The 26,410-nt window shown below is 38.3% G+C and overlaps 1 protein-coding gene across 2 annotated transcripts; it reads right to left on the minus strand.

Annotated features, from left to right (window-relative positions):
- HTR7 (5-hydroxytryptamine receptor 7) lies at positions 1 to 26,410 on the minus strand. Of its 2 annotated transcripts, XR_009275067.1 has the most exons (3): positions 25,881 to 26,410; positions 3,165 to 4,610; positions 1 to 114 (listed from the first exon to the last, which is right to left on the minus strand). XR_009275067.1 is itself a non-coding variant. In XM_058810673.1 (2 exons), exons 1-2 carry the CDS (start codon positions 26,408 to 26,410, stop codon positions 3,860 to 3,862), a joined length of 1,281 nt encoding a protein of 426 aa, XP_058666656.1. In that variant the 3' UTR covers positions 2,862 to 3,859. The 2 variants fall into 2 exon arrangements, 1 of the variants encoding a protein (XP_058666656.1); XM_058810673.1 differs by lacking the exon at positions 1 to 114 and having other exon boundaries at positions 2,862 to 4,610.

Below are 26,410 nucleotides of genomic sequence, written 5' to 3' on the forward strand. Positions count from 1 at the left end.
GAGAAACATTTTAAAAGACAAGAATTACTTCTTAAGCAAACTGTGAAGAGGATTTGATGACGCATTGATCTTGCACTTTCTTCAAGAATACTGTAATTTAAATAGGGTTTTTTCCTGTAGGATCAGAAAAATATTATGAAAATTAAATAGATAGGGAAAGCACAAAAACCAATGGCATTGCTTCCAACACCTTCCAGTTCTGTAACTGCAGTGTCTTGGTCAGTAATCCAAAAACTTAACTCCATCATGTTGTTTAAATAATGCTGCACTGTTTGGAGCAATGGCTGCGTGGAAATCTGTTTTCCTGCCAGGGAGCAGGGACAAAAGAGTGAGTGGATTTTGTCTGTATTGTTTATAGTATTAATTTGATACATAATTCCCTTCTTTGTCTTGTTGCAGTAGATTTATTTGCCACTCTTTGACACATCTTTCTGCAGGTGGTGCTAGCTCTGAACAGAGCATGAAAAATATTGGTTTTCTTCTTATGAAACTGAAATGGGAAGAATTAGAGGCATAGTAATAATAAGATATTATCATCAAGTCACAGTTTTACCGTTCTGCTATTTCTATTTCTCCCCAGTGAGGCTGTTGCTAAACAGGAGTTTGGCAAGTGCCAACAGTGTGTTGCAGTATTGGATGTGCAGGCTGGCAGGCGGTGGGAGCTGGCAAAGTGTCAGCAATGAGGCTCCCACCACAGACAGTCTCCCTCTGAAAAGCTGTGCTGAGAGGGCAGGGGGAGTGCAATTCTCACTTTCCCCCTCTTCACTTAGGCAGTGTTATGCTGGCCTGCCTGTGCTCTGGCTGATTCCTGGAGTCTTTTATTTCCATTTTTTTCACAATCCCATCTATTTGATTCACCCTTCTGACTTTCCTCTGGAAACACATGGAGGAACACAGAGACCACGAGTGCAGTCACTTCTTGGATTTGCTACAAACACATGTTGACATAGACTTCTCATACACCCATTTTTGTATTACTCTCTTGTCAGAAGTGTGGTGAATTATCTAAGTGAAAAAATGCTATTGCTGCAGTTAGACATTGTGATGCAGTTCAGTTTATTTATTTATGTTTTAAAAAAAGGAAATGTCCTGTTCACAATCCCAAACAATATTGTCCTTCTTCTTCTTCCTAAAGCCTTTTGCCATTAGAATTCTGCCTGCAAACTTTCTCTTCTTCTCAACTTCTTTGTGTGCTTGGGCAGTGGGATGTTCTTCTAATCTTAGCTTCTTCACTTTTCCCCTCAAATACAGCTCCATCTAGAAACACCATCCAATTGTCAATATTTTGATTTGGGTGTATGAAAAAACTTTGTGGAGTTTTGGTTTTTGGAGTATTTTTTCATTGGTTTTTCTTTTCTTTCCAAACACATCCAGAGACCAAATATGGATGTTTATCTCAAAAAACTTCCAGGATTGGTATAAACACCATAACAACTCTTATTCCTTCCTGTGCTCTCATTACCTGAAACAGATGGTAGAGGAAAGCTGGACTCCTGCAGGATGTTTTCCCAGAGGAAAGCAATTGCCTTTAGTGACAGCTGGGCAAATGTCAATTTCTGACTCACAAGACACATATTCCATTTAAAAAAAATAAAAATAAAAATCATCTTATTTGGAGGAAACACAGCTTCTCAGGCTTTCCTGCAGAATAAAAATGCTGAAACTTCTGTCCAGAATTCTAAAATCACCTTCAGAGTTTCGTAGTCCCACTTGGAGTCTTCCCAGATACATCTATTTGTACATTCCCACGTATGTCCTTATACAGGAAAAAAACTTACAGGGGTCTTGAAAACTTCTCATTTATGCTGGAAACAAACAAAAAAAAAAAAAAAAAAAAAAAAAAAGCTCCTCTGATAAATAATAAAGAAACAACAATCATTTCATGTTCAATATGGAAAATATACTTGAGTTAACTCTGTACGCCAGAGCTTGTGGATCTTCTGGGCTCAAATCTCTTCTTGTCCCTGTGCATAATATTGGAGCATTTAAAAGAAATAGGACTGTCTCAAATAAGTTTGAAAATTCTTTAGAAAACTGTTTTAATGTTGGAATACAGCCTCTTACTCTACAATTCTGTTGTTAAAATGAGGCCAAAATGTACTCTCTACTGCAGTGCATGAATGCATCTAAAATTGCTGCAGCCTGTTTCAGTGGCTCAGCACATCACCCAGCTCTTGGCTATGTGCCAGGGAGAGGCTGAGTGTCAGAAGTTACCTCTGTAAGCTTGGAACAAGGGCTCTGGCACTGACTGCCCCTGATGTTCAGCCCAAATGAGCATCACTGTGCTGATTGAAGTCATTTTGCCTTCAGACTTGAGAAAGCAGGGACAGAAGTTAGCCTAAAGTGGGAATTGATGCTGAGGCAATTTGATAATGAACATGTCTCCTCATGGTGTCCCAATATCTGAAAAAGCAGATCAAGCTCTGAAGATTGAAGTGTTTGTTCAGTCATGTACCCTCACCCTCTGCTTCAGCTGGAGCATGGTGTGCAGTGCACACTTGGGCCAAAGAACTCATCTTGTTCTTATGAGTTGGTTTATTATTATTTTATTATAATAGTATCTTAAAAAATTGCTGCATGTTATATTAATACATTACTAGTAATATATTAATATAACCAATATGATTATTTTTAATTTTTTAATAAAAAATTGTTATACTATTTGGCCATGCTACACTGACAGAAGAGATCTGTTACTAAAGTCAGGGGAAGTAGGATCACACACTTGGACAAACTGTAATGATGGCAGAAAAAGCTAGAACCAGCAAAAGTAAATTGTCTTTATTCAAACACACAGCAAGGCTTTAAATCACTTTAAGCACAAGTGATGATTAAAATCAGATTCTAAGGATAAAGTCCAGATGTCTCTGAAGTCATAAGGTCTCATGTTTGTTTTTTCCTTACTGACTTGAGAAAAGAAAGAAGTCCCAGAAAGTAGAAGAGCTTTCAAATAGACAGTAAATTAACTACTGAAATGGAGCAAGGACCAGCCATACATCACAGAAATTACTTGTGCACAGACAGTCTCCATCTAGATTAGAGAAGTGCTCAGCTGAGAAAGCCAAGAGAATTAAAGAATGAAGAGATGGACAAAGACCAGACAGATCCTGAAATAAACTCTAATCAGACACACTTGTTATGTTAGATGTACAGTACAACATTACCTGGTGTGATTTGCACAGCAGCACTGCAGCTGACTGTGCTGCAGGGCTGTATGCAGCAGTTGATGCTGGTCCATGTGACTTTACTCAAACTCTTTAATCACATTGGAAGTGTGACATATTCTTTCAGTGCCAGAGTTGCTGTGCAAAAGCAATATTGAATTTCACAACATAGTTCATTTCCAGGCAATCCAGTAAATTAATGTTTAATGAACATATGGGGTTTTATAATAAAGAATATTTCTAAGGAATACAAGTTCTTTGATTCAGCTTCTTCTTTAATGATTTATTTTTGTAATACTGAAGTGGAAGGAAATTAACTTTTCACCATTCTCAGGCCTTTATTACAGCAAAGAATCTCTGTGACACAAGGTGCATCCAACATTCAGACCTACTAAGTATTTTTTGGGCCAAACAAACAGGTTAGGCCAACTTTGCTTTTTCCTCACTAACAGCTCAAACATCCTGTGCTACATTTCACTTCCATCCTTTTTTATATTCCTCTTACACCCAAATTCTCTAGATGGTGCTCTTGCTTTTCCAGGCTGGTTAGGACAGGTGGGCTCTACCTTGTTTCCTGCTGACTGCATTAACAGTGCTCAACAGTGCTGGTTCTTCCTACAACACTTCTTTCAAACCTGTGGGGGAAAAGGCAACGTGATACAACAAAAAATGATCACAGTAGAGGATGGGTGACCTTACAGAACAAATTCTGGCTTTTCTGCAAGCTTCAGAGCCTCGTGCATGCCCGCGGCCGAGAGTTTGCGGTTGATGTTCCTGTATCTGCACTGCAGCAGGTTGCGATAGGTTGTCCTCAGGTCCCGGTTGAAGAAGGCGTAGATAAAAGGGTTAATGAGGGAGTTTGCATAGCCCAGCCACAGAAATGTTCTCTCCACCCAGAGGGGGATGCAGCTGCACGCTGTACCACAGATGAAGGGCCTTGCAGTTGAGAGGAGGAAAAAGGGCAGCCAGCAGATTGTGAAGGCCCCAACAATAATCCCAAGGGTGGTGGCAGCTTTCTGTTCTCTTTTAAAGATGGAAATGTTTTTCTTGTCGTGCTTTAGGAGTCGTGAAAAATTAGTACATTCTTCAGATTCCTTGTGCAGTTTTACAAGTCCATTCACAGAAATCCCTTCCATTTCTTCCAGACGGGGAAAACCAGAAAACTTGTGTTTAGCAGCGCTCCTCCTGGCAGCTTTATAGATCTGATAGTACATGAAAAGCATCACTGACATTGGGATGTAAAATGCAACTGCTGTGGAGTAAATGGTGTAGCCAAAGTCTTGACTGATGAGACAAACCTTTTCGTCGTTGACGTTCTGGGCCCAGCCGAAGAGCGGGGGTATGGTGATAGAGGCAGACAGCAGCCAGACACACAGGATCATCTTGGCCATGCACTTCCCATTCTGCCTTACAGGGTATGTGAGGGGCCTTGTGATTCCCAGGTACCTGGAAGGATGACACAGAGTTACTACAGAGGGCAGGGGCTAACTGTTAAAAGTTATTCACTTACTCTGCCCTAGACCAAAATCTTGGGCTAAGTTTTCCATTTCATAATTTTCAATCCTCTCTTTGCATGTACTTCCAACTTACAATTCATGTGTCTTTCATGTTAAAATTTATAATGTTAGTATGGTCTTTTATTCCAGAAGGAAATCTCCGATTGGCCTTAACAGGCTGGGACTTCTATGAATTTGTTCAATCTTCATGCACATAAAGCATATTTTGGCTTTTAAGGAAATTATGAAACCTGAATTTTATTTTGCTACCCTAAGAAATCTTAGAGTATAGAAGAATGTTTAGTCCCCGAAGTCTATCACTTTTTTTATTGAGTAGATGGTTATAACAAGCAAGCATTCATCTTCACTCTTCTTATCTTGCCACTAAGCTGAGATGATGAGCTGTCTTTCTTTCCTTCATGTTTCAGGAATAGCAAACTTCAAACTTATACCAAGAGTAGACTATTTCAGTACTAAAATAATTCTTTTTATCATCACTTAATTAGAAAGAAAATGCATTTTTTCAATGTACATAGTTTGACTGAACAAAGTAAAAATCTGTCCCAGTTCAAGAAGAAAACACAGTTTTACAGAAAAGAAAAATGCTTATAATGGGTCAGTATTTCACAGAAAAAAAAAAATACTAGGTCTGTTGACAACTTTTATATTTCCTAATTTGGCGTATTTTAAACTGTCTTTTCTAATTATAAAAGTAGTACTATGGTTCTACACAGCAGGGTAAGAATATCCTAAGTTTGAATTTACTTTCAACTATAGAAAGTTCCTGTATTTCCTCTCTGACAATGGGAATTTTCTGTTAGATGGAATCACATGCCCTAATTTAGACCTAAGATTTTTAGTTTCAATTTTGGCTTCTGCTGAACTGGAACTTACCTATCAGTTACTGTTAGCTTCCCAAATTGTTTGTTTCACTTCCCCAAAAACGATTTAGAGAAAATCAGTGTGATTTGTCGTGTTCCTTGTAAAAGAAATTCTTTCAAATCAAGTTCCTGAATAATGTTTTGGTTTCAAGAGCTACCAGTCTTTACTCATGTAGTGAAAGTTCTGGAGTGTTACAAACAAGAACTATAGCAATGTGATTTAAAATATTTTTGAGGAGCATGTTTTCTCAGTCTATTCACCCAGCAGAACAAACATGAGATTTACTGGCTCTGTGAAATGCATTGTTGATTTTACTGCAGTGCAGTAGATCAGGCCCAGTGCCCTTGCTTTATACAAGCACCCGGGTAAGCTAGAGTTATGGAAGTAAAAGAAACATCATTTATTGATCTGTCCTGATGGGTATCAGCAATCCTGTCCAACCATGTCATTGGCTTTATATTGCTGTTGTGACAAGCGTTACACGAAGGACAGACTGGTTTATTGTGCCCTATTCTTGACAGGATGCACAAGTAAATTACAACAGGTCAGTATTTTGCCAGCGAATCTGTGCCTGCAGGGGCCATGGACTAAGAATTCTTGTTGGAATTGGCTGGGATCAGAGCAGTGCAGTCCATGGGCTGTGATGCTAAAAAGGGTTGTTTCTTGTGCCTCTCACCATGAGCATTAGAACAGAGCCACTGGCCCAGCAGCCATGGGCATCATGCAGAGACCATGGAGATTTCTGATTTATAGCACCATGGCCAAAACCATTCTCACTCCCAGGAAGTCCAGGGTGCTCCAAGATACAGAAGAGAGGAATCTGTGCAGTGAAACTTCAGTTTAACTAATTAAACTATACATCACACTGCTTTAATTAGTGAACTGCAGCAAGTGTGAGCTTTCAGCTGCAGACTTTCAGGGACAAGAGTGGCCTACCCTTAAAATTTGTCTAAGAATAGCCCAGTTCAGGTACAAAACAGCTAAACACATCCTTTGTGCACAAAGACTTCTTGTCATTTACAATGCATTGTTTTCCAAAAAATCCTTATCTGCCTTCCTGAAGTATGTACTCCTACAGTTATTACCCAACTGGTCACTAAAAATAACACTTTTAGGGTGAAGTTTATTTTGTAGCTAAAAACGTTAAGCTGGATTTCTGTAAAAATCAGATCTGTGGGCTGCATATTCTGAGTGCCTACTGATGCATTCCCATGCACGAGAATATAACAAAAAGAATTCATGAAAGCATAAGTATACTGAAAAGAATGAAAATTCATTAGTTTTGCCCTGGCATCACTTTTTTTGGAGTGTATCTTTTCTTCAGAAATGCTATTTGAAATTAAAATACGTTAATTAGCATAAAAATACACCAGCATTGCTTCTGCCTTATTCATTTTGCTAAATGTAATATGATGGGGGGAAAGAAGTCAGCATGCACAAATGAAGGAATGTTATCTTTTAATCTCCCTATATGAAAATCCATTACCCTTGAAAACTCATTTGCAATGTCAAAATAATGTAAATCACTACTGTTGTCTAATACACTAGAGAGTGTTCGGGGCTTAATAGATTCATGAACTTCAAAAATATTGTGTCAAATTCAGTAGGAAAATATGCTTTTTAGTGTTTAATCTTAACCTAGTACTTTAATAAAAAATATTAAGGTAAATCAGCTGAACTTAACATATTCAAGTGTAAGGAACACCTTGAGGTTTTATTACTGGGAAAGAATTAAGTCAGAGTCCCTAAAAAGCCCATTTAATGTGTTTCAGCTATCCCCCACATGAAAGAAGTGTCTCAGACTTGTTATTCTGAGATTTGCTTCTTTCACATGCCACAGATGTTCATCTTGATCTTGGTGGAGAAGAAACTGTGCCTGGGTTCTCACTTGTAAAAGAAGGGAAATGCTATTTTGTATTCTTCCTGCTCTGAATTTCTTGACTCAATGGTTCTGCCAGACAGGGCATCTCTCCATGTTACACCCAGCACAGTGAGCTCTGTATCTGGGTTACTCCCCAAAGGCAGATGAATGGCCTTTATTTCTTCTAAATTGGTCATGGCATTTTCCATTCAGCCCTGCCTGATGCTGCAAGCAGAACTCTGAAGTGCAGGATGCTGCTCCAGCCCTGCAAGAGGCACAGCATGCACATCAGTCACGTTCTGCTGCCACTCCAAGGATGCTGGGTGAGTGGAAAACACTGAGAAGGAAGAATATGGCACCGCTGTCTAATTGATATAGCAAAAATGGTGATGTGAATGCTTTTGTACTGCATCACATATGTGGGAAACAGACCCTCCCTTGCTTGGAGAGCTCAAAGGAAACAGCAGAGACCAAAAGGATGGCAAATGGTGAAGGGCAGAGTAAATCTTCTTGTTAAATGTATGTGTATTAACACATGAGCACATCCCTGCTCTGGGTTGGTTTCTTATGACTTCTTCAGAGTCTCTTCTTCCCCACTGGGAGTTCTGCTGCAGTCCCATTCAGGTGTGAGGCATGCACAGTGTGCCCAGCTCTGGGCAGGAAAAATTACCCCATCCTCTTCCTGGAGCTCTGTTCCAACCTGGGAGGGGGTAAAGAATTCCCTCCTTTCACCAGCCATTGTACACAATTGCCATTTGCCACACACAGTGAACACCAACAATGGAAAAGGTGAATGAACAAATCCTTTCCCTTTGCTTCACAAAAATCTGATTGCCTGTGACATAGAATTCTTCCCCAGTATCACTAAATGGTTAGCATTTAATGACAATAAATTGCCATAAACAATTTAATGTAAAACCATTATAACTATATAGGTCTGCTTCTGAGACAATTCAGCTTTTGGGCTTTTCCATTCTGGCTTTTCTGCTATCAATCCATTACAATGACCACAGAGAATAGTTTTTATCCTACAGGGCTAAAAAAATTCCTATGATCACATAGACAGATGGGTCTAGTCCTCACACCTTTTGAAATATCCAGAAAAGAACCTGAGGCTTAACAGCTACATTGACTTAAACAATAGAAAGAAAATAGTAACAGGATGGTCCCATTTGTTACCACGTGTCCTGAATCTTTCTTTCGTAGCTCCATTATATGGCTGAAAGATAAAGAGTAAAAGGACTTGCCTGTCACTGTGAGTGAAGTCATAGAGCAATAGAAAACTGTACAGTTAAAAGAATTTAATTAAATTTAATTAATTTAATTAATTTCTGCCAATTCAATAATAAATTGAATGCATTTGTACACACATGTAATTCCTCTGTTTCTGGTCTCCATGTACTTTACAGGCAGATAAGATTCCATTCTAGTTAGTAGCCCACATTTATGTCTCAGAATTCACTGTCTTGATCTAACAGATTCCAGAATCAAATTAGATCTTTCACTGTCTGACTGCTTTTATGAAGCAGATTGGATTGTAATGGAATAGGACTAGAAACATTATACTGGAAATGATACAGATGTGTATCATATCATAGCTATTTCTGCCAGGAACCACAAGATATTTTGTTATCACTTTCCATTTGACTAGGAGTTGTGCTTAATATGAGGTTCTGTCAGTTCTCCTATTGTTGTATTTTAAGAGGCATAAAACTGCTTTATTCCAAAGACACAGCAATATTTCCTCCTTTGCTGCTCTGTTTCTCTTGCACAGAATCTTTCTGTCTTCAATATGTATCTCCATGCAGGATTTCTTTGCAAACCCATATCTATAGAATCCCATCCTGTATTTCACCTGCAATAATAACTTATTCTGAAGAATTGTGCTGATCTACTGGTTTATCTTCATTGGCTATGATTCTTCCATAATTTTTTTCTATTTGGTTCAGCTCAACATTAAAAGACTCTTCACAAGAACAGAACAAAATGCCATTCCTAAAATCTATCCAGCATTGAAAAATATTCTCTCTAGTATAGTAATACATCTAGATAACTTTTTTCCCTTCCTTCAAATGTAAATGTAAGAAGTTGAAACAAATACCAAATCTATTCTTTCTGTTATGGCTGTGTCAAAACACCCAGCAAATACTGTTTTCTTTTCAATTATGTGTTTACTCAATGCAAGAGATGCCTTGTCCCTCAGACTTCCTTTTAAATAAAACAAGGTATACAAACATACAAACTGATCAGAGAATACTATTCCCACCACACACTTCAGTAATTGAGACAGAAATAAAAGAACAGAAACATAGAAAGGCCTGAATGGGGGACACGACCACTGCAGTGCACAGCTATGGTGCTATAATGTGACAATTACCTCGTTAATTATTGTACAAAAGTACTTTACCTTTCTGCAATACAGTCTGGCCTCATAATCACATCATGATCACTGCCAGTTTATTTCCTGGGAAGAGGAGGATATTTCAGAGGCAGTAAAAGACTTTTCTCCTTAGCAGAAATGCTCAAAATTACTAATTTCAATGCATATATGAAACCTTTCAGAATAGGAATTGGGTCACTTTAAAGCCTAAACAAAACATCATGCAATGGTAGAGTGAGACAGCAGAACTAACAAAATCAAAACACTACTCAGTGGAGAGAAAAACACTTTGATTAGTTCTATGTTCTATCTAGTTAAATGTTGCATCTTTCCTTTGCTGTGAATTAGCACAGTTTATAAAAGTCTTGGCACTGTGGTCAGTTTCCACATCTTAATTGCTAGAAATCCTAGAAAGCTCTGCTTCATCCTTCTCAGCTGATGGTGAAAAAACAAATACAAAAGATCTTAAATTTATGTTTTGATACCTATTCTTCTAGATGCTTATGCTTCACGTTTCATAAAATTTCAACAGTATTATAATTGAAATGGTGTTGTGTTAATTTTGCTATTTGAAAGAATGAGAATGAAACACTTCTTTTGCTTTCAGTAAGGTTAACACTTTATGTTATTCCTCTTTTTCTTCTTAATTCCCCTTTTTCTTCTGCCTTCTTACATTCTTCTTCTTTTCTTCTTCTTTTTCTTGTTAAGGTTGACACTTCAAAATTTTCCCCTTTTTTTTTTCTTAATTTCTTCTTAATGAAACGTATTTTCTTAAGTTAATTTTATAATAGGATGACCTTCATTTCCACTGCTATAGTGGGCACATATTTAATTTATTCTACATAGTAAATGTTCTGACTTGATTTTCTTTCTCTCAAAATCATTGTAGGGGGTTATTTTTGATGAATTCAAAAAGTGTAGGCTTTCCTGGCAGTGGGGGAGGATTAAGTCAATCAAAATTAAATAACTTCATTCTAAAGGAATGTAATTTGCATAGTAGAAGGTTGCTTTCTCCTCTCATACATTTTAGTTTCTCTGTGCTTTCCTGGGCTTTCTTCCTTTCATATTGTATAACTTTACAGGTCCATACTTTTCTTTGTTATTTTAGCTCATTTTTCATACTTTTATTTCACTCATTTTTATTTCACCTTCTTACTCTCTTATTCCCCTTTCTCTGTTAGCTCTGTATTTTTCCTTCTTCATTTTTGCCTACTAATCTTGGACATCCACCCCATGGGTAGGGGGATGCATTCTGTTCTCTTTCAAAGAAATACACAACACCCATACTGCCAGAATCTGTGTAACATCTTTCCATTCAACATCTATTACCTTACTTGTAATTCTGAAACCATATTACTCTTTCTTTTCAGACCTTGGCAAATTTCTTTCACCTGCCCTCACCCTCTGCCTTTCATTCTCACTCTGCATGCCTGTCAAAGCATTTATCACCTGTCACATCTTGTTCTCAGCTCCATGACAAACCAGTTCTTTAGCCTTTCATTTTCCACTGCAAATTATACATTGCTTGGAAGGAAAAGTTCCAAAATGCAGTTGCTGGTGTTTACCTTGCAGCACTGCCTGAATGTTAGATAATAAATATTTCCTACCCAGTATTTTGCAATTACCCTTGTAAATATTCTAAATTATGGACTAAATGCTTTTATTAACTCCCTTTGAAGAAAATTGTACCTGTGTATTTTTCCTTTTCTTCCATCACCAGTGACATTAATGTAGGAGATCTAAGGAGGGAGGTGGATTTCAGCCTGTTTAATCCTCCACCAGCCTCCTAGAAACCAGATACATTTGAAAACTGAAAAGGTTTTGGACACAAATTATTAAGAATTAAGCTCCATTCTGTAATGGAAGACTTACTATTTTTATATGTTTTTAAAAAGTCTGAACTCCAGCTTTGTGGGTTTCATCATCACTTGTTTCCTGTATACAAGTGTGGTTTGGTTGCTGAGTGCAACAGGATTAATTATATACAGAGCTCAAAAGGGCTTTTCACCCCACTTCTTGATAGATAATCTGTAACACTTCAAAAGCTCTCCAAATCCAGGCAAGTCACACAATGGAAGAATCATTTTTCTTTACACTGTTCAACAATGTGGAAGGATGAGGGAAAATAAAAAATAATTTCATGCTTCTCTGAAAGAAAATGCATAACTGTGTCAGGGACATACTACTCACTTCTGCCTTTTCACTCACACACACCCTCCCAGATCTGCAAGCTCCTTTATTTAACACAGATATCTTTATTTTTGTGGAAGAAGTGAGAAGAGAGTCAAAATGTTTTTCTTATTTTCTTCTTTTTTTTTTTCCCTAAGTAAGAAGTTATATTAATCAAAACATAGAATAAAGGATGATTTACAATACATACTAGTAACATTTTAGGAATATTCCCTAGAGAAAGACTTCTCAGGCTTTTTGAGAAATATCTAATTTACTGAAAATTTCTTCATGAAATCATCATAGTATGCACACAAACTGCTTCACCAGTGCAGAAGCTTGTGAATACAGATTCATACCCTGTGGTATCATTCAGAGTGGTTGTTTAATCATTTTATCAATCAAAGAGAAAAAGGAAATAACTTCAAAGATGGCAGGTTTTTGCTTCAGTATCTTCAATAAGGGGATATGTCCAATAAAGGGATTCAGATCAGAAAACACTATTTCTATCAAAATTCATATTTCAACTTATTCCACATAAAGAGACCCTCTTTATTATCCCAAAATATTGTAGACCCATAGAAACAAATGCAGCGCATTTGTATCATGTCAACTTTCATACCTGAGTATCTAATTACATGAGGATTTTACATTCGTTTTAATTTTTATGTGTATGATGCAGTCTTTCATTTTATTAAGTTATTACAACATTCCTGGCTTCTTTGTGAGAGGACAGAGAAGATATTTAACCTTCTGATACTATCTGGGAGACTAAGATAGGAAAAATTCTTTTCTAGAAAAAGAATTAAAGAGGAATTGCATTGTTTATTTCTGTCTGGTTGTGATGCAATGTTCATTAGTAATTCAACAGGCAGGAAAATAGTTTGGGAAAAGCTAGGAAAGAGATTTTATCTCATGTGGCCTTTTGTATGTTAGAGGAGAACTGGGTAACTCTGAAAAGGGCAATGAATCTGAGTAAATGATGTGGCATGGCTGCAGGGAGGTGGTGCTGTCAGAGAGCTTGAGGAGAAGAGAGAATGTGAAAGCTGCTGGGGAAGGATGAGGCTTGACTTGAAATTTGTTTAATAGTGTTACAGGGGACATAAAGATCCCTTTAAAGATCTGGTTTCTTTAAGCACCGGCTCAGATGAAATCCCTGCTTTTTTCAACAGAAGCAGTTTCTGAACAAACAAAAATGGAAAATAATGTTTTGCAGATGGGAACTGGAAAATCCTCATTTTCCTTTGGTGTTCTCCCCATCTCAACCCTCTTGTCCCTCACACCCAGGGGGACTGTCAGAGAATGTGTGGAGGCTCAATTTCAGAGCTATAAAAACTGTCTTTTTTTTTTTAATCAATGACTACCATAAAGCAGAAATGGCTAAGGTGATTTTCTCCAACTTCACTACATGAGTCACGCTTGGATTGATACTAAACATCAGCTTAAAAGGAATTATTTTGAAAGTTATAACAGTGTTCCAAATGAAAGCCTCCCACAACTTTAACTAGAAAATCATGACTGATGTCTTCAGTACAATTAAATTAAACATTTCAGAAAATTCCATCCTATAAGTGATGAATGAAATGAACAACCACAGCCCACTGAAGTGCTAATACCACTATATTAAAACAAAGTATCCTCAGGGAATAGCTATTTCAGTGTGCTGATATTACGTCCCTTCTCTTCCTTCCTTGAATACAAACAGTTTAAACATAATTCCTCCAGATAAAGCACTTAAGGAACAACCCCCTCTAGAATACTTCTTCCCTCCTCCCCTTTCTTTCTTTTCCTCCCTCTGAAGAGATAGGAAAAATGCTGGAAAGACCAGGTTCAAATTCTCCTCTTTGCTTCTTCGTGACAGTAATTCTGCAAGAGCCCTGAGGAGCACTTGTCCAGTCATTATGGGTGAATCTCATGCAGACCCAACCTGCTTGGGCATTTTTGGCTTTGTCCATAGTTGTATCAGCCTGAAGGTAGTTCTGATTTTTTTTTTAAATCACACAAAAGTTTTGCTGTGTTCCACTGGATCAGGTATGTGAAAATTATAAATGTTGACCTCAAGCTTTACTTGTTTGCCCAAGCTTGGCCAGACAAAAAACAAATTATATCAATAAACTGTTTTAGATACACAAGAAAATCCAAGTCTAAAGCAGGTTTAATTAAGAATATTTTTTCAAACACTTCGGGATACACGAAGCATCTTGCATAGTGTTTATCTGGCTGTTTTTTAAAGATGCACACTGGAGTTGTTTCCCCTAAAGTTGGAAAATCATTTCTCTCCTCCTAGTATGAATAAGTCTTAACACAGGAAAAATCATATCCAGGTTTGGAACAGAGGCTGTGGGCTGGGGAGAGCACAGCATGAGGGGAAGTTATCAAGGAAGGAAGGCAGGAGGTTAGATCAAATTGTGAGTCTCCAATTCAAGAACCTTTTAGAAAACTGCTGCTCACAGTCGTTTCCCACAGACACTTTTGGCTCAGTGACTTATCATTAATACGGTGATTCCTCCCCTGTAACTTATATAAACAGTGATTTTGTGTAATGCCTTGGTATTTTAGCAGTATATTTTCTGCTCAGTATGTGGTATAGAATGAGGTTATCATCTTATCATCTTTCATGCCAACGAATGTAAGGTTTACTGTAGCTACCACACTTCTCTACAGTATGTCATTTATTTCCTTAGCACTCATTTTAATAACATATTCACTTACAGCATGCTTAAACTCCCAGGCTCGAGTTCTCCCTTCACATGGAATTCTCCTGCCTGCTGTCATTTTCCTCACAAAATATCTCATTAAGTAATATTTTGGAATTTAGTATCCATAAATAAACTGGTGAGGTCAAGCTCTCCTATATAAATGGGAAACAGAAAATTTTCAGGAATTTAATATTATTTTATGAATATTTCTTCCCTTTGCAGTCATTCAGAATCCCTAAATACAGAGCCCCAGGTGCCCTTTAACTGAAGGAGAAGGTTAAAGGAGAGAAAGATGTAGTGATGAGAAGTAACTGCAGCAAAACCCAAACTGCAGTCAGTAAAACTGTATGTCCAGCCTTTCCCAACCTCAGTATTTACTAGTTCATTTGTCATAACACTTATCCACTTTTGCCAGTAGCCTTTGCAATGAAGAAAGCAATGGCCAAGTGGACACTATTCCTTTCTAGCTGACAAATCCTCACTCTAATGACCTTTGAATCTCCTGGGTCTTGCTGAGACCTGCCAGGCTGTGCTTCCACAGGGATGGCTTTTTTCATCTTGCACCAGTAACATTTTAATCCAACTCCAGGAGTCCATACTCCCCATCTAAGGTGTCACCAGGTCTACCTTTGTAAAGGCAGCTGCAAGCAAGCTTAGACACCACTGGACAGGAAAGCTGGGCAAAGATGAGCCAGGGCAGTGTGTCCTCTCTGTCTACATGAACACAGGCCTGCCTATGACAAATCTCCACTACCCTGTATTCTTTTTATCAACAACATCCTTCATACTTTTCTTTCTTTTTAAAATCGTGCAAAATCTGCAACACTAAATATTTTTTAAATATAGACCCATTTCAACACAAACTGCTACCACCAACTTCACAGGCATGAAAATATAATCCATCCAACTATATTTTGTACAAAATGAAGCTCTTGCTTTTTTCTTGTCAAGAAATGAGTTGCTGGCTCTCTTCCCCTGGGCTTTCTATCTAGAATGACATTTGAGGACAGATTCAGCTATTGCTTTTTCACAAATACCCATTTTTCCAGCTCAATACGTGGTCACAATACTTCACATTGTGACACACAATACCTTGGTAACACCATTTTGTGTTACTCAAAATTTAGAATTACACATTAATGCTAAAACAGAAATACAGTTGATGATAGATATCTCCTCCTCCAAAACCTTTAAAGATAGCAGTATCTAAAGATTATCAAGGATCACAGAACTCTCTTTTATATTCATTTTACAGATGCTACACCACACAAGTGGGATCAGCAGAAAGCAGCCCTCCTTCCCACCTCTCAGTGAGTATATCTTTCTTTTGCCTTTTTTTTTCCTCAGCAACAAGTTGGCAACTCTAGGGCTCTTCTGAGATATGGTGGCATCAAATCTGTGTGGGTAAAAAGTAAAATACCTAAGGTTTATTTCTGTGACTACAGTTTCCAATGATAACAGCTTCATTACCAGGCAGAAAACCTCAAATAATCATTTGAATTTAGGAGCAGAACGTTGGTATTAGTGTGGGCTGAATCACCACAGCTGGACACCTCAGGTAGCTCACTGCAAGCTGCAGGTGCTTGAGAAATTTGACAAGGTCCTCCCTTTATTTCAACAGCAGCAGTGCAGAGGCTTTGTGTTAAATAACAGGTTTTGGAAATGTTAAGATCCCTCTTGTGTTGTTTAATTCATAGACAAATGGTCCACAATGCTATTTCATTTTCTGTTATTTTTTAAAAAATAATATTGTGTTCTGTTAATGACCGTATTCATTTTGCAAAAATAGCTTTTTCATATGGGACAATACACTCTTGAGACACAACAATCACTATTGTGGCTAAAAGTGCTTGTGATAAGAAGTGGATCTTCAAATGCAAATATATAGAGTCAAAAGGAAACTGCAGTACATAACAATTCAAAAGTTAAGTCTTTTGAGCCAAAGCTATACCACTTTTAGCATCAAAACATCTTATTAGACTATTAGAGGAAAGCTTTACATCTTTTCAGCAGCTCTTTTGGGTCATGGGTATAAATATTTCCAAGTAATTTATGGCCAGACAAGAAATTCTTTGTTCAGGGGTTTAATATTTCAACTGTTTGCTAAATGGCCACTTCTACAGAAAATAAACAAAATTTAACAACCCACAGGGAGAACTGCTTACAGAAAATTATTCTGGCAAATTGTACTGTATATCTGGAATATTTCATGAAAATCACAACATCTTTTCATGGCTTATATTCAAGATGACAGGTTGTAAATTCTGCAATAAGGTTAGATAATAGCATACACCTCTGTTATCTGTACTTATGCCTTCCATTTTTACCTTCTCATATTTATATTGATTGACAATTTCTGAATGAACACCTGTTATCAGAGTAAATCTTCCAGGGCACTATTCTTTACTTTGATTTAAAAATTCCTGTATTTTCTCACATGGGAACAGTCCTCTAGTGAACAGATGCTCCTGCCACAGACTTGGAATTTTTGCAGTTACCTTTTGTGCCCCTCTCTAGAGATCTGCAAACCATATGTTGAAATACGTTGTCCCCAGTCTCCAACACATCTCCTGAAAAGCAAACAGTTTATAAATAAGGTACTTAAAGCTCCTTATTGGTGGCCCAATTTCCCTTGCAGCAGCAATAGGCCATATTTCTGATCACAGATACTTGTATGGTTGACAAGAAATCATTATTTGAATGCCACCAAGGGTGTCAGTATTATTCAGTGGCAGGGAAGGTGGCACAGCTCCGTGCCAGGTTATTGGGAAGAGATCTCATGATGTGTTTGCCTGGATCTCCAATTACAATCTCTTCCTAAAAGACTGGAGAGTTTTCAACCAAAAATTCAAAAGTAAAAATTTGTGCAGAAGTCTGCCTCAAAAATCGTGTTCTTGCAGGCAAGCCTTTGCTGCCAGTTCTGATTTTACCCAGCCTGGTGAATGTCTGAGATACAACAAGCTCTGTCCAATCTCCCTTGGTCCCTGACCCATTTTTCCACCACTATTAATATGTGGCAAGCTTCTGCTTGCCCTTAACCTGCCACATCCTGCAGGACAAGTAATTTCCAGTGTGAGAATAATGTTGCCCTTCATATAGGTGTGCCTCCACTTCCCACAATGTCCTTAAGAGACATAAGAACTGTGCACAAAAATGGATTTTTGTCAGATTACAGACTTTTCCTTGTGGCTACACTTTAAACTTCTACAAACTAAAAAACCTGGGTTTAGTGTTTAACTGTACCAAAATCCCACCCTTTTCCTTGATATATCTCAGGAAAAGACTCTGCTGCCAATTTTCTCCTCAAGACACAATGTACCTCTTAGAATAGACTTCACCCCAGTTTTCCTTAACTTAAAAAAGTTATTTTTGTAATATCCCTCTTGGCTTTGTGTTTTGGTTTGGTTTTTAAACAATCATGACAATTAGCAGTGAAATAGCTGTCAGTGATGAAATAAACCCCCTTCAGTGGTGTCTTGTGCTAGCTCCCATTTGATAGCAAAGGCCATGATAGACAGAAAGAATATGCTCAGTTCTGATTTGATTTCCATGCACATCTCTCTTCTGCACTACTAGAGAATTCATTCTTGTCTGTGCACTACCCAAAAGCCATGTTTATTGTTAGAAGTGAGTCACCACCAGATTTGCATACATGCTAATATGTACAGAACCACACAGAAGTAGCAGATAATCTAGATTTCTATACAAAGCCTTGAATAAACAGCAAGGTACAAAAAGAAAAATCAATGACGCTCACTCTCTAATTTTGCTCTGTTCAAACAGAATAAAAACAAATTTTCACTGTGACATATTTAATCCTGGGATGTTTGAAAATGAAAATTTGCAGTAAGAGATTGTTTAAAAAAAATCAGCTGATTTTTGCCTCTTTTCAGTACATATAGGAATATATATATGTACTATTCAATCCTTTAGAAATAGTTGGCTATCTAGTACAACAAGAAAAAGTAAAACTTATAAGCTTTCCAGGTGAAAGAAGTTATCCTCACCTTACAGACAGCAGTGACCATTAGAACAGAACTGCAGTGAGCAATGTTTCATGGTACTTGTGCTTTGGGCATGCAGAAAGCAGAACCTGTGATTTTGCTCCCCAGTCTTTCTTCTGACAGCCGCACCTCAGCAGACTCAACTATTTGTCAACCTCTTTATTTTCATACAAGACCTACAGTGGCCAGCTTTCTTCAGACTTTCTGGTCCACAGAGGAAGGACCAGATCTGTGTGTTATATATTGAGAGGGAAAAAAGGAGGTGTTTGTAGCTGACAGACAGTGCCATATGTACTTATCAACTGCAGATGAAGCAAGTTTCAAAATTTGCCACAAATATTTCCAATTAAATATTTCAAACTCAACAACAATATCAAATGTAATACTGTGTTTCACTAAAAGGAATAAGATACGTTATATAATTTTCAGGGAGTTTTAGAAATAATTTTCAGAGGAAATTAATTCAGGAAAGTGAAAATATTCCCTGATTAATTTCTGCTCTTCTAGACTCTTGTGTGAGCATGTTACTACTGATATATTAATCTTGTTTCAGTGTACAAAACTACAAAAGCTTTGATATTTCATTTTATGATACTCATCCAGTTCAAGAAAAACACTAAGAAAATATATTTTTATACCAGTGTAATCAGGTTACACTACACATCGTGCCAGTATGATATGCATTTGCATTTTTTATTATATCTGGATATATTTTTGAAAGCTCCCTTCAAAAACAAAGATAAGTGTTTCTAGGATTGCATTTTTGCTGTGATTCTTGAAGCAAATCCAACCTTACTTACAGAAACTATTTTTGTTACTTTGATAGGAAAGAAATCACTTTTTAATTGTCTGCAGAGTGCCCTGCTTGGCAAAAATGTGAATTAATGTTCCCTTACCTCTGACTTATCAGGCTCCTTTGAAATGTCTGGATGAACCCCCAAGAATTAGAGACCCCAAAATCACTTCTGAAAACTCATCCAGCCTTAAACCCTGGTAGGAGCAAAGAGAAGATAGTTTCAAATGTGGGGGGGAAATGCAACATCCAGTTTCAAGAAAAGGCATTCAGGTAAATGTGGTTTAATCTCAAATCTCCTGCTACTCACTGAACTAGAGTGCCCATTCATGCCCCTTGAAAAATCACAGGTTGCAGTCCCCTCTGCACTGCCACCTCTGGGTTACCTTGCTTTTCCACACTTTGGGACTCCCTTGCAGTAACACTGCTAAAATGCATCCAGTATAGAACAGCAAGAGAATAACCAATCTATAGATTTTTCTTCTGTAGCATCTTTCAGCTTCCCAAACTTTGTCAGCCTCTACTGTGTAGACACAAGACACACCCAGGAAACTTCAGATCTTATGCCTTTTTTCCTCTGCAAAAGGACAAAACTTCCATTTGTTTTGATGTTAAAACTTTTTTCCTATGTCAAGTTTTCACAAAATAGTCCATCTGCTTTAAAAAATATCTTTTATTTGTTAATTCCCACCTGCTTACTGTGCATCTAGCAGTGTGCTCATGAAGCTTAATTTCTCAGCAAAGACATAACAAAACAATACCTGTGGCTAAAATCTGGTTACTCTATGAGTAACTGCATCTCTTTCCTGCGCCTGTGACACAGGAAACAATACCCAAGGATGTCACTGAAAGGTGCCTAAAGAAATGGGATCATGGTAATGCAACAAAACCCCCCAGATTAATTTATGCTTTTGGAGTGCGTTCTCAGTGACAGATAAACATTTGCACTGCTTTACAGTGCTTAATGCATCCAACTTCCAACTGAACTTCTTCATCTCTGAATTTTGCACCAAAAATTTATATTGTATTTTTTTTACACATAAATAATGAAATGGAAATTGCATAAGTGTTCACCAATAAATTCTCAGCAGAAAAGAAATTACATCAGCTTAAGGAACATTCTTTAAACAGACTGCATTAGGAAAACTACATGGAAAGGAGTAATACCAAATCTGTTCTTTTTCACTTTAGTTTAGTTTATCAATGCTGTGTCTTTCATAAACTAGACAAGTTATTTATAGGCACAAAAAGAGTACTGTTGTTTATCAGGCTAAACAATCAAAAAAAAATGGCTCTTGTGAGGATGGCTGTTGTTAGCAATTAGCTGCCCTACTTATCTCAAAACTTTCTTCTGCAATATAGACTTTAACTGCAATAACTTCATCACACACTTTTCCTATAGTTCCATTTAGGTTTTTCCTCATTTCTCAGTTATTTCTGTGTGAACATAAATATATTTAACAAAAATCTCATGAGTGGCACTACTGGTGGCTGTCTATGCTTATTCTAGATCCAAAATATATTACAGGCAGGATTTTTTCATAGCTATTTCTGCATATATATTCTATATGGATTTTGTGAATGATCTGAGCCAGGCTGGCAGAACAGACTGCTGCCTTTTCCACCCATGGCACTGAGACAGAAAAAGTCTTTGTGCCAAATAAGAAGCTACACAGGATTACTGGCTACCATTAGGTATAGCAAATTGCTAACAGTTTTCAGGTCATATTATCAGCTGGGGATGTAGGTAGAATTTAGACATCTGGATTCTATTGAAAGTGCCTAAATCTTTATTTAAATTTTGTTCCAAATTCTTCCTCTGAGGAAATTTGAGGTCTGCACAATTCTTAGACATGGGATGAGGACTCAAGAAGCCAGTGAACTTTTGGGACTGACACATTCTAAGGAGAAGCATAAGTACTCAAACTTGGAATGTGGCAACACAGGAAGGGAGAGAGAGCTGATCCCTGTATATAAAAATCTCAGGACCAACAAAAAGGCCCACTTATTTGCATAGAAATTCTAAATCCTCATCAATTTAATGGAAGCCTGGTGTACTCGTGAATTGTTGGCCAAGATACAGACTGGAAAAGTTCCCAAGAAGTGTTTCATTACTTGTGTGGGTGTGGGGAAAGTGTTATAATTCTTCAACTGTATCTGAGTAGTTATGTTTCTTTATCACTTTCTAAGCCAAAGAACTATTTTTAAATTGAATTAAAAATTGCTACTTATGCAGTTATCTTGTGGATACTCTCCAAAACAGCATTTCTGTAGCTATCTTGGGTCAGAACAGCATGATGAATCAGCATGAAAACACCACCAGTTCAAACACAATTAATTCCCTCTATTTTTTCATTCCCCACTAAGGTGTGGTTTGTATCCATCCCTCATAATTCACTCATAATGTTTTCACACTCTTAAAGGTAAAGAATGTAAAGGAATTGTGATGTGATATAATCTATTTAATTCAGAACCAGAAAAGTGGAGCCTTAAGAGCACAAGAAAAAAATATCCCAACACACCAATAGGAAATTCTTAAAGAAGAATTAAATTCTGTTCAATTATCCCACAAAAGCCTTTGTAGCTCCTACTACATAGCTAATACTCATATCACAGAGGGAGAGAATAGCAAAGGTAATCATTGGCTGAGTATCAAGTTGTCTTGCCTGTTTAATCCTTTAAAAATTTGAAAAGGCAGGAAATACTCTTGTCTCTCCATCATATCTGTTTTAGTTTTGACAGACCTGCCTGTAAGCAGATAGCCTTCCTCCAAAGTGAGGGCTTAAATACGATAGAGATACCAAAATACATGTTCATCTCATGTCCCCCTGACAAAGGTCTGTGAAGGCTTTTATATTGTGGAACAAAAGGGAAGATATGATCTGAAGAAAAGAACAATAGTCCAAATCTCTGCAAATTCAGATCTTTGTGGTAATCAAACAACCTTTCCAACCTGGCAGTTCCTTGTGCACCCTGTGCAAAGTTAGATATCCCCATGATAGCACACTAACATCTACTTTGCACCCTTATGGTTTGCACAACTTAGAATAGAAGCAACTTAAAACATACAAGTGCTTGGTGTGTCTCACTAGGAAAAAAATGCAAGTTTTTCCAACAGAATGAAACCAGCCCATTTGTATACCCTATGCTAATATGCTTCTTTCAGGATCTGATATATTCAGCTAAAAACCACATCCACCACTAAGGGCTGTGCAGCAAAATCTCTCTGTGAGCAATAGGCTGCCAGCTGCTGGCATTTCAGGGCTCTCAGTGGCATAAGCTGAGTAGCACATATTTGTACAAGGGAAACAAATCAAAAAGCCTTTTCAATTTACTCATTTTATCCTTCTTGGTAGCTCCTCAATGCCTCTGCTTTACTAACTAAATTGTATGTTTAATAAAAGGTATTATTTCTCTTTACAAACCCTGCCTAACAGTTTGTAACAAATTTGGTTCTTTAAGATTAATTCAATAGTAATGCTCTTTCAACTATGTAAATGATTCTCATACCTGCTTCAGGAAGAATCTAGAGATTTAACAAATTTTAAAATAATCAATTTATTTGTTCTCTCTGCACTGCTTACAACAGCCTCATCTTTTACTTCAGGAGAGATGTTACTGGATCACAACAAAAGTTTCCTATAGTGCCCTAAAGAGACAGGTGATTGCACAATTTTTAATTACATTTCAAAAATGTTTCCTTGTCCTGTCTTGGCCCTATTTTCTAAAGAAATGTCTCCCACATACCCTCAGGATTTTCAAGTTTTAAGTACCTCTAAATGCCTCTGAGGATAGTGGCCAGCTTGAAAGACAGTGAATTTCATTCACATTCTCTGCTTCTGCAATTTCTGCTTGAAATTTCCTGGTCCTGTATTTGTATAAGTTGTCCTGAGATAGTAAGACTAGTAAGGCAGGTATCATTGCTAATCTTCTCCTCCTACATAATAAAACATGGAAGTGATTTCACCAAAGCCTTGGAAAAATGGACCTTGTGAAAATGGTCTCTCATGCACTGTATACATTATGATTTGCAGCTCCTGTAGCACAAACAAAACTTAAACTGGACATATGTGTTCTCAGAGAGAAATTTTCCTCAGTGATCATTCAAGGATTTCCTAACTACACACATGTAAGAACAAATGCCAATATGACAGCACCATCACCATCAAAGCTACACTGGCAACATTTCATCATTCACATTTGATTTTCATGCTGCCTCCCTGCTTTGCATATTTTGTAGATTTGCACTATTCAAAGATTTTTTAATATCCAGAACTAATATTTGGTGGGCTTAGCAGTATTACAGCAGTGTAAGATTAATTACTTTTAAATAGGATTACAAATCATTGAGATTTTTTAATTCTTTATTGCCAAGTAGTAGAGACATTTTGTTAATGAATTGCTGGCTTGTCTCCTTTTATTTATGATACCCACTATCTCAACTATATAATGGATTTGGGTGGCAGAGGTTAAGCATCATAAGTCACAGAATTTTAATTTCAAGTAGGTAGTAGACAACAGTATACTGAATTATGAAGAGATGGTGTTCAATAAACATTCAGTGAAAGAAGTGACAACACAAAGACAAGAGAATAATTCTAGTTTAAATCAGCACTAGCTGGTGAAAATCAGCCATTTACAAGAGGTTATGTTATGTTCTTTCTCAATACAAAGATATATCTCTTGTTAGTATTTTAGGGTGAGAGGGGAGTGGAGGGAGAACTGAGAACAATAAGAGATGTAGTCATCAGTGTCACCAGTTCAGTCAAAGCCCCTGTTCAGCACACAGCAGTGACCTCAAATGTTAAACTAAGAAATAGAAAAGAGCAAGAGCCCAGTGCTACGGTGTGAATCATCACACATCCTTAGGAAAGCTTAATTATGTCAACCTGTTTTCAAAAGGTTGGTAGAAATGGAGATGGAGAGCTCAGAGATGGACATAAGAACTATCAAAGAACAGAAATATTTAATATAGAGAGAGTGCAAAAATGAAATCACCTATCTTACAAATAGAATAGAAAAGCAGAGAATAACACTGGGAAGGTAGATAAGCCTATTCATATCCTTTTGCAATACAGGAATTAAGTTTAAAAATCAACTTAGATAAATTAAAATTAAGCAAATGTCAATGTAACAGCAATTAAAAAAATCAAACCAACACCAAGAACACAGATCGTCTGATACTGTTAAAGTCTGTATATGGATTTCATTGCTACAAGATGCTTTGCAACATTCAGCTAACTGCTGGCCAATATTGAAGTCACAAAATAAAAAGTACTAGAACAGAGGATGCTTGTACAGAAATTGAAGTTCTGAAATTAACACAAACTGTGATGCTCCCTGATACGAAACAACCTCCATTTACTGTAGGAATCACTTTTGAAAGATTGTTGCTTTGCAGAAACCTAATGTAGAGCTTTTCTTAAAACTTTCTGAAGTAAAGAGTCAAGGCTGCTGCTGGCTATCAGAGTTGGTAAACTACTTCTAAAATCTAGTTACAAGGTTTTTCAATTTCAGCCAATTGTGTGAAATTTTAATTTAAAATTACTTTCTAGCTGTTAAAATTCTTGGCATAGAATTTAGGCTGTGGAAAAGGGAAGCTACAGGCTGCAACTTACTTTAGAATAGAACCTACATGGAAAAAAGGAATCTGTCAGCCTTCCTCTGTAGAGGACTGGCACAGGCAAATGTGGGCTCTTTGGTATGGTTTTTACATCAGAACCGAACACCTAAGATATTCTTCTCCAGTGTGTGTGCACCTCCTTGTTGCCCCAGTCACTGTATCTTTTGGAAGAAGCTAAATGCCAACGAGCATAATTGGTTTTTAAGACAGCAGGTGCAAATTTTTAAAAAGCAAACGTTTGAAAGTAAATTTTCCTTCAAACAAAACATTATTTGTCAGAAATGAAATTGACCTATTCTGGGATTAGAATAGAATAAAGATAAAACCTTAGGAAGCTATAATTACTGCACCTTCTCTGGTCTGGTAAAACTCTGCTGAACCCAGGGAGGTTGCACCGTCACTTTGAAAGAACTAGCTCAAATCTACCTGTGGTATAAAGCAGGTTAAAGACATATGTTCCAAATATTAAAGCAGCTGGAAATGCCCTATTTACTTGCATAGAGCCGTGATAAATGGTTTAGGTCCGGCTTTGCTTTGACACCCTGGCTCCCGAGTGGCAGCAAGGAGTTACCCGGAGGGACAACCAGGCACCCGGGCAGCAGCTCACCCTGCTCCGGCGGGCTCCTTCCAACAGAGGGGCTGCGGGCCGGCACTCGCCTCGCTCCCTGCTCCGAGCACGGCTCATTTCCAGGGACCCGGAGGAGGAGGCGGGAGAGCGCAGGTGGCCCCGCTCAGTGCGGGTGCCCCGCGCCGGGCTGCGGACAGCGGCGGGAGGCCGGGGCAGGGCTCGGGGCGCCGGGCTCTCTCACCTGTCGATACTTATCACACAGAGGGTCATGATGGAGGCCGTGCAGCACATGACATCCATGGCGATGAAGACGTTGCAGAAGAGGCGCCCGAAGATCCACTCCCCGCCGATAAGGTCGGTGACGCTGACGAAGGGCATGACGGCCAGGGCCACCGAGAGATCGGCCAGGGCCAGCGAGACGATGAGATAGTTGGAGGGCTGCCGCAGCTTCTTCACGAAGCACACGGAGATCACCACCAGGCAGTTGCCGGCGATGGTCAGCAGGGTGATGAGGCAGAGCACGGCCCCGATGAGAACTTTCTCGGCGCTGCCGTAGCTGAGGATCTGCTCCCCGCACTGGGAGTCGTTGGCGGGGAGGGGGCTCGCCGTGGGCAGCGCCGACGGGGGGGCCGACGGGCCGAGCTTGGCCAGGCTGCGCGGGGGCCAGGAGCCGGCGATCATCCTGCCGCCGCCCAGCGCCCGCGGCTCCTCCAGCGCCAGCGGCCGCAGCGGGTTACCGGAGAGGTGACTGCCGTTGAGGGCGAGCACCAT

This window comes from Ammospiza caudacuta, chromosome 9 (assembly GCF_027887145.1).
Source record: "Ammospiza caudacuta isolate bAmmCau1 chromosome 9, bAmmCau1.pri, whole genome shotgun sequence".
NCBI lineage: Eukaryota > Metazoa > Chordata > Aves > Passeriformes > Passerellidae > Ammospiza > Ammospiza caudacuta.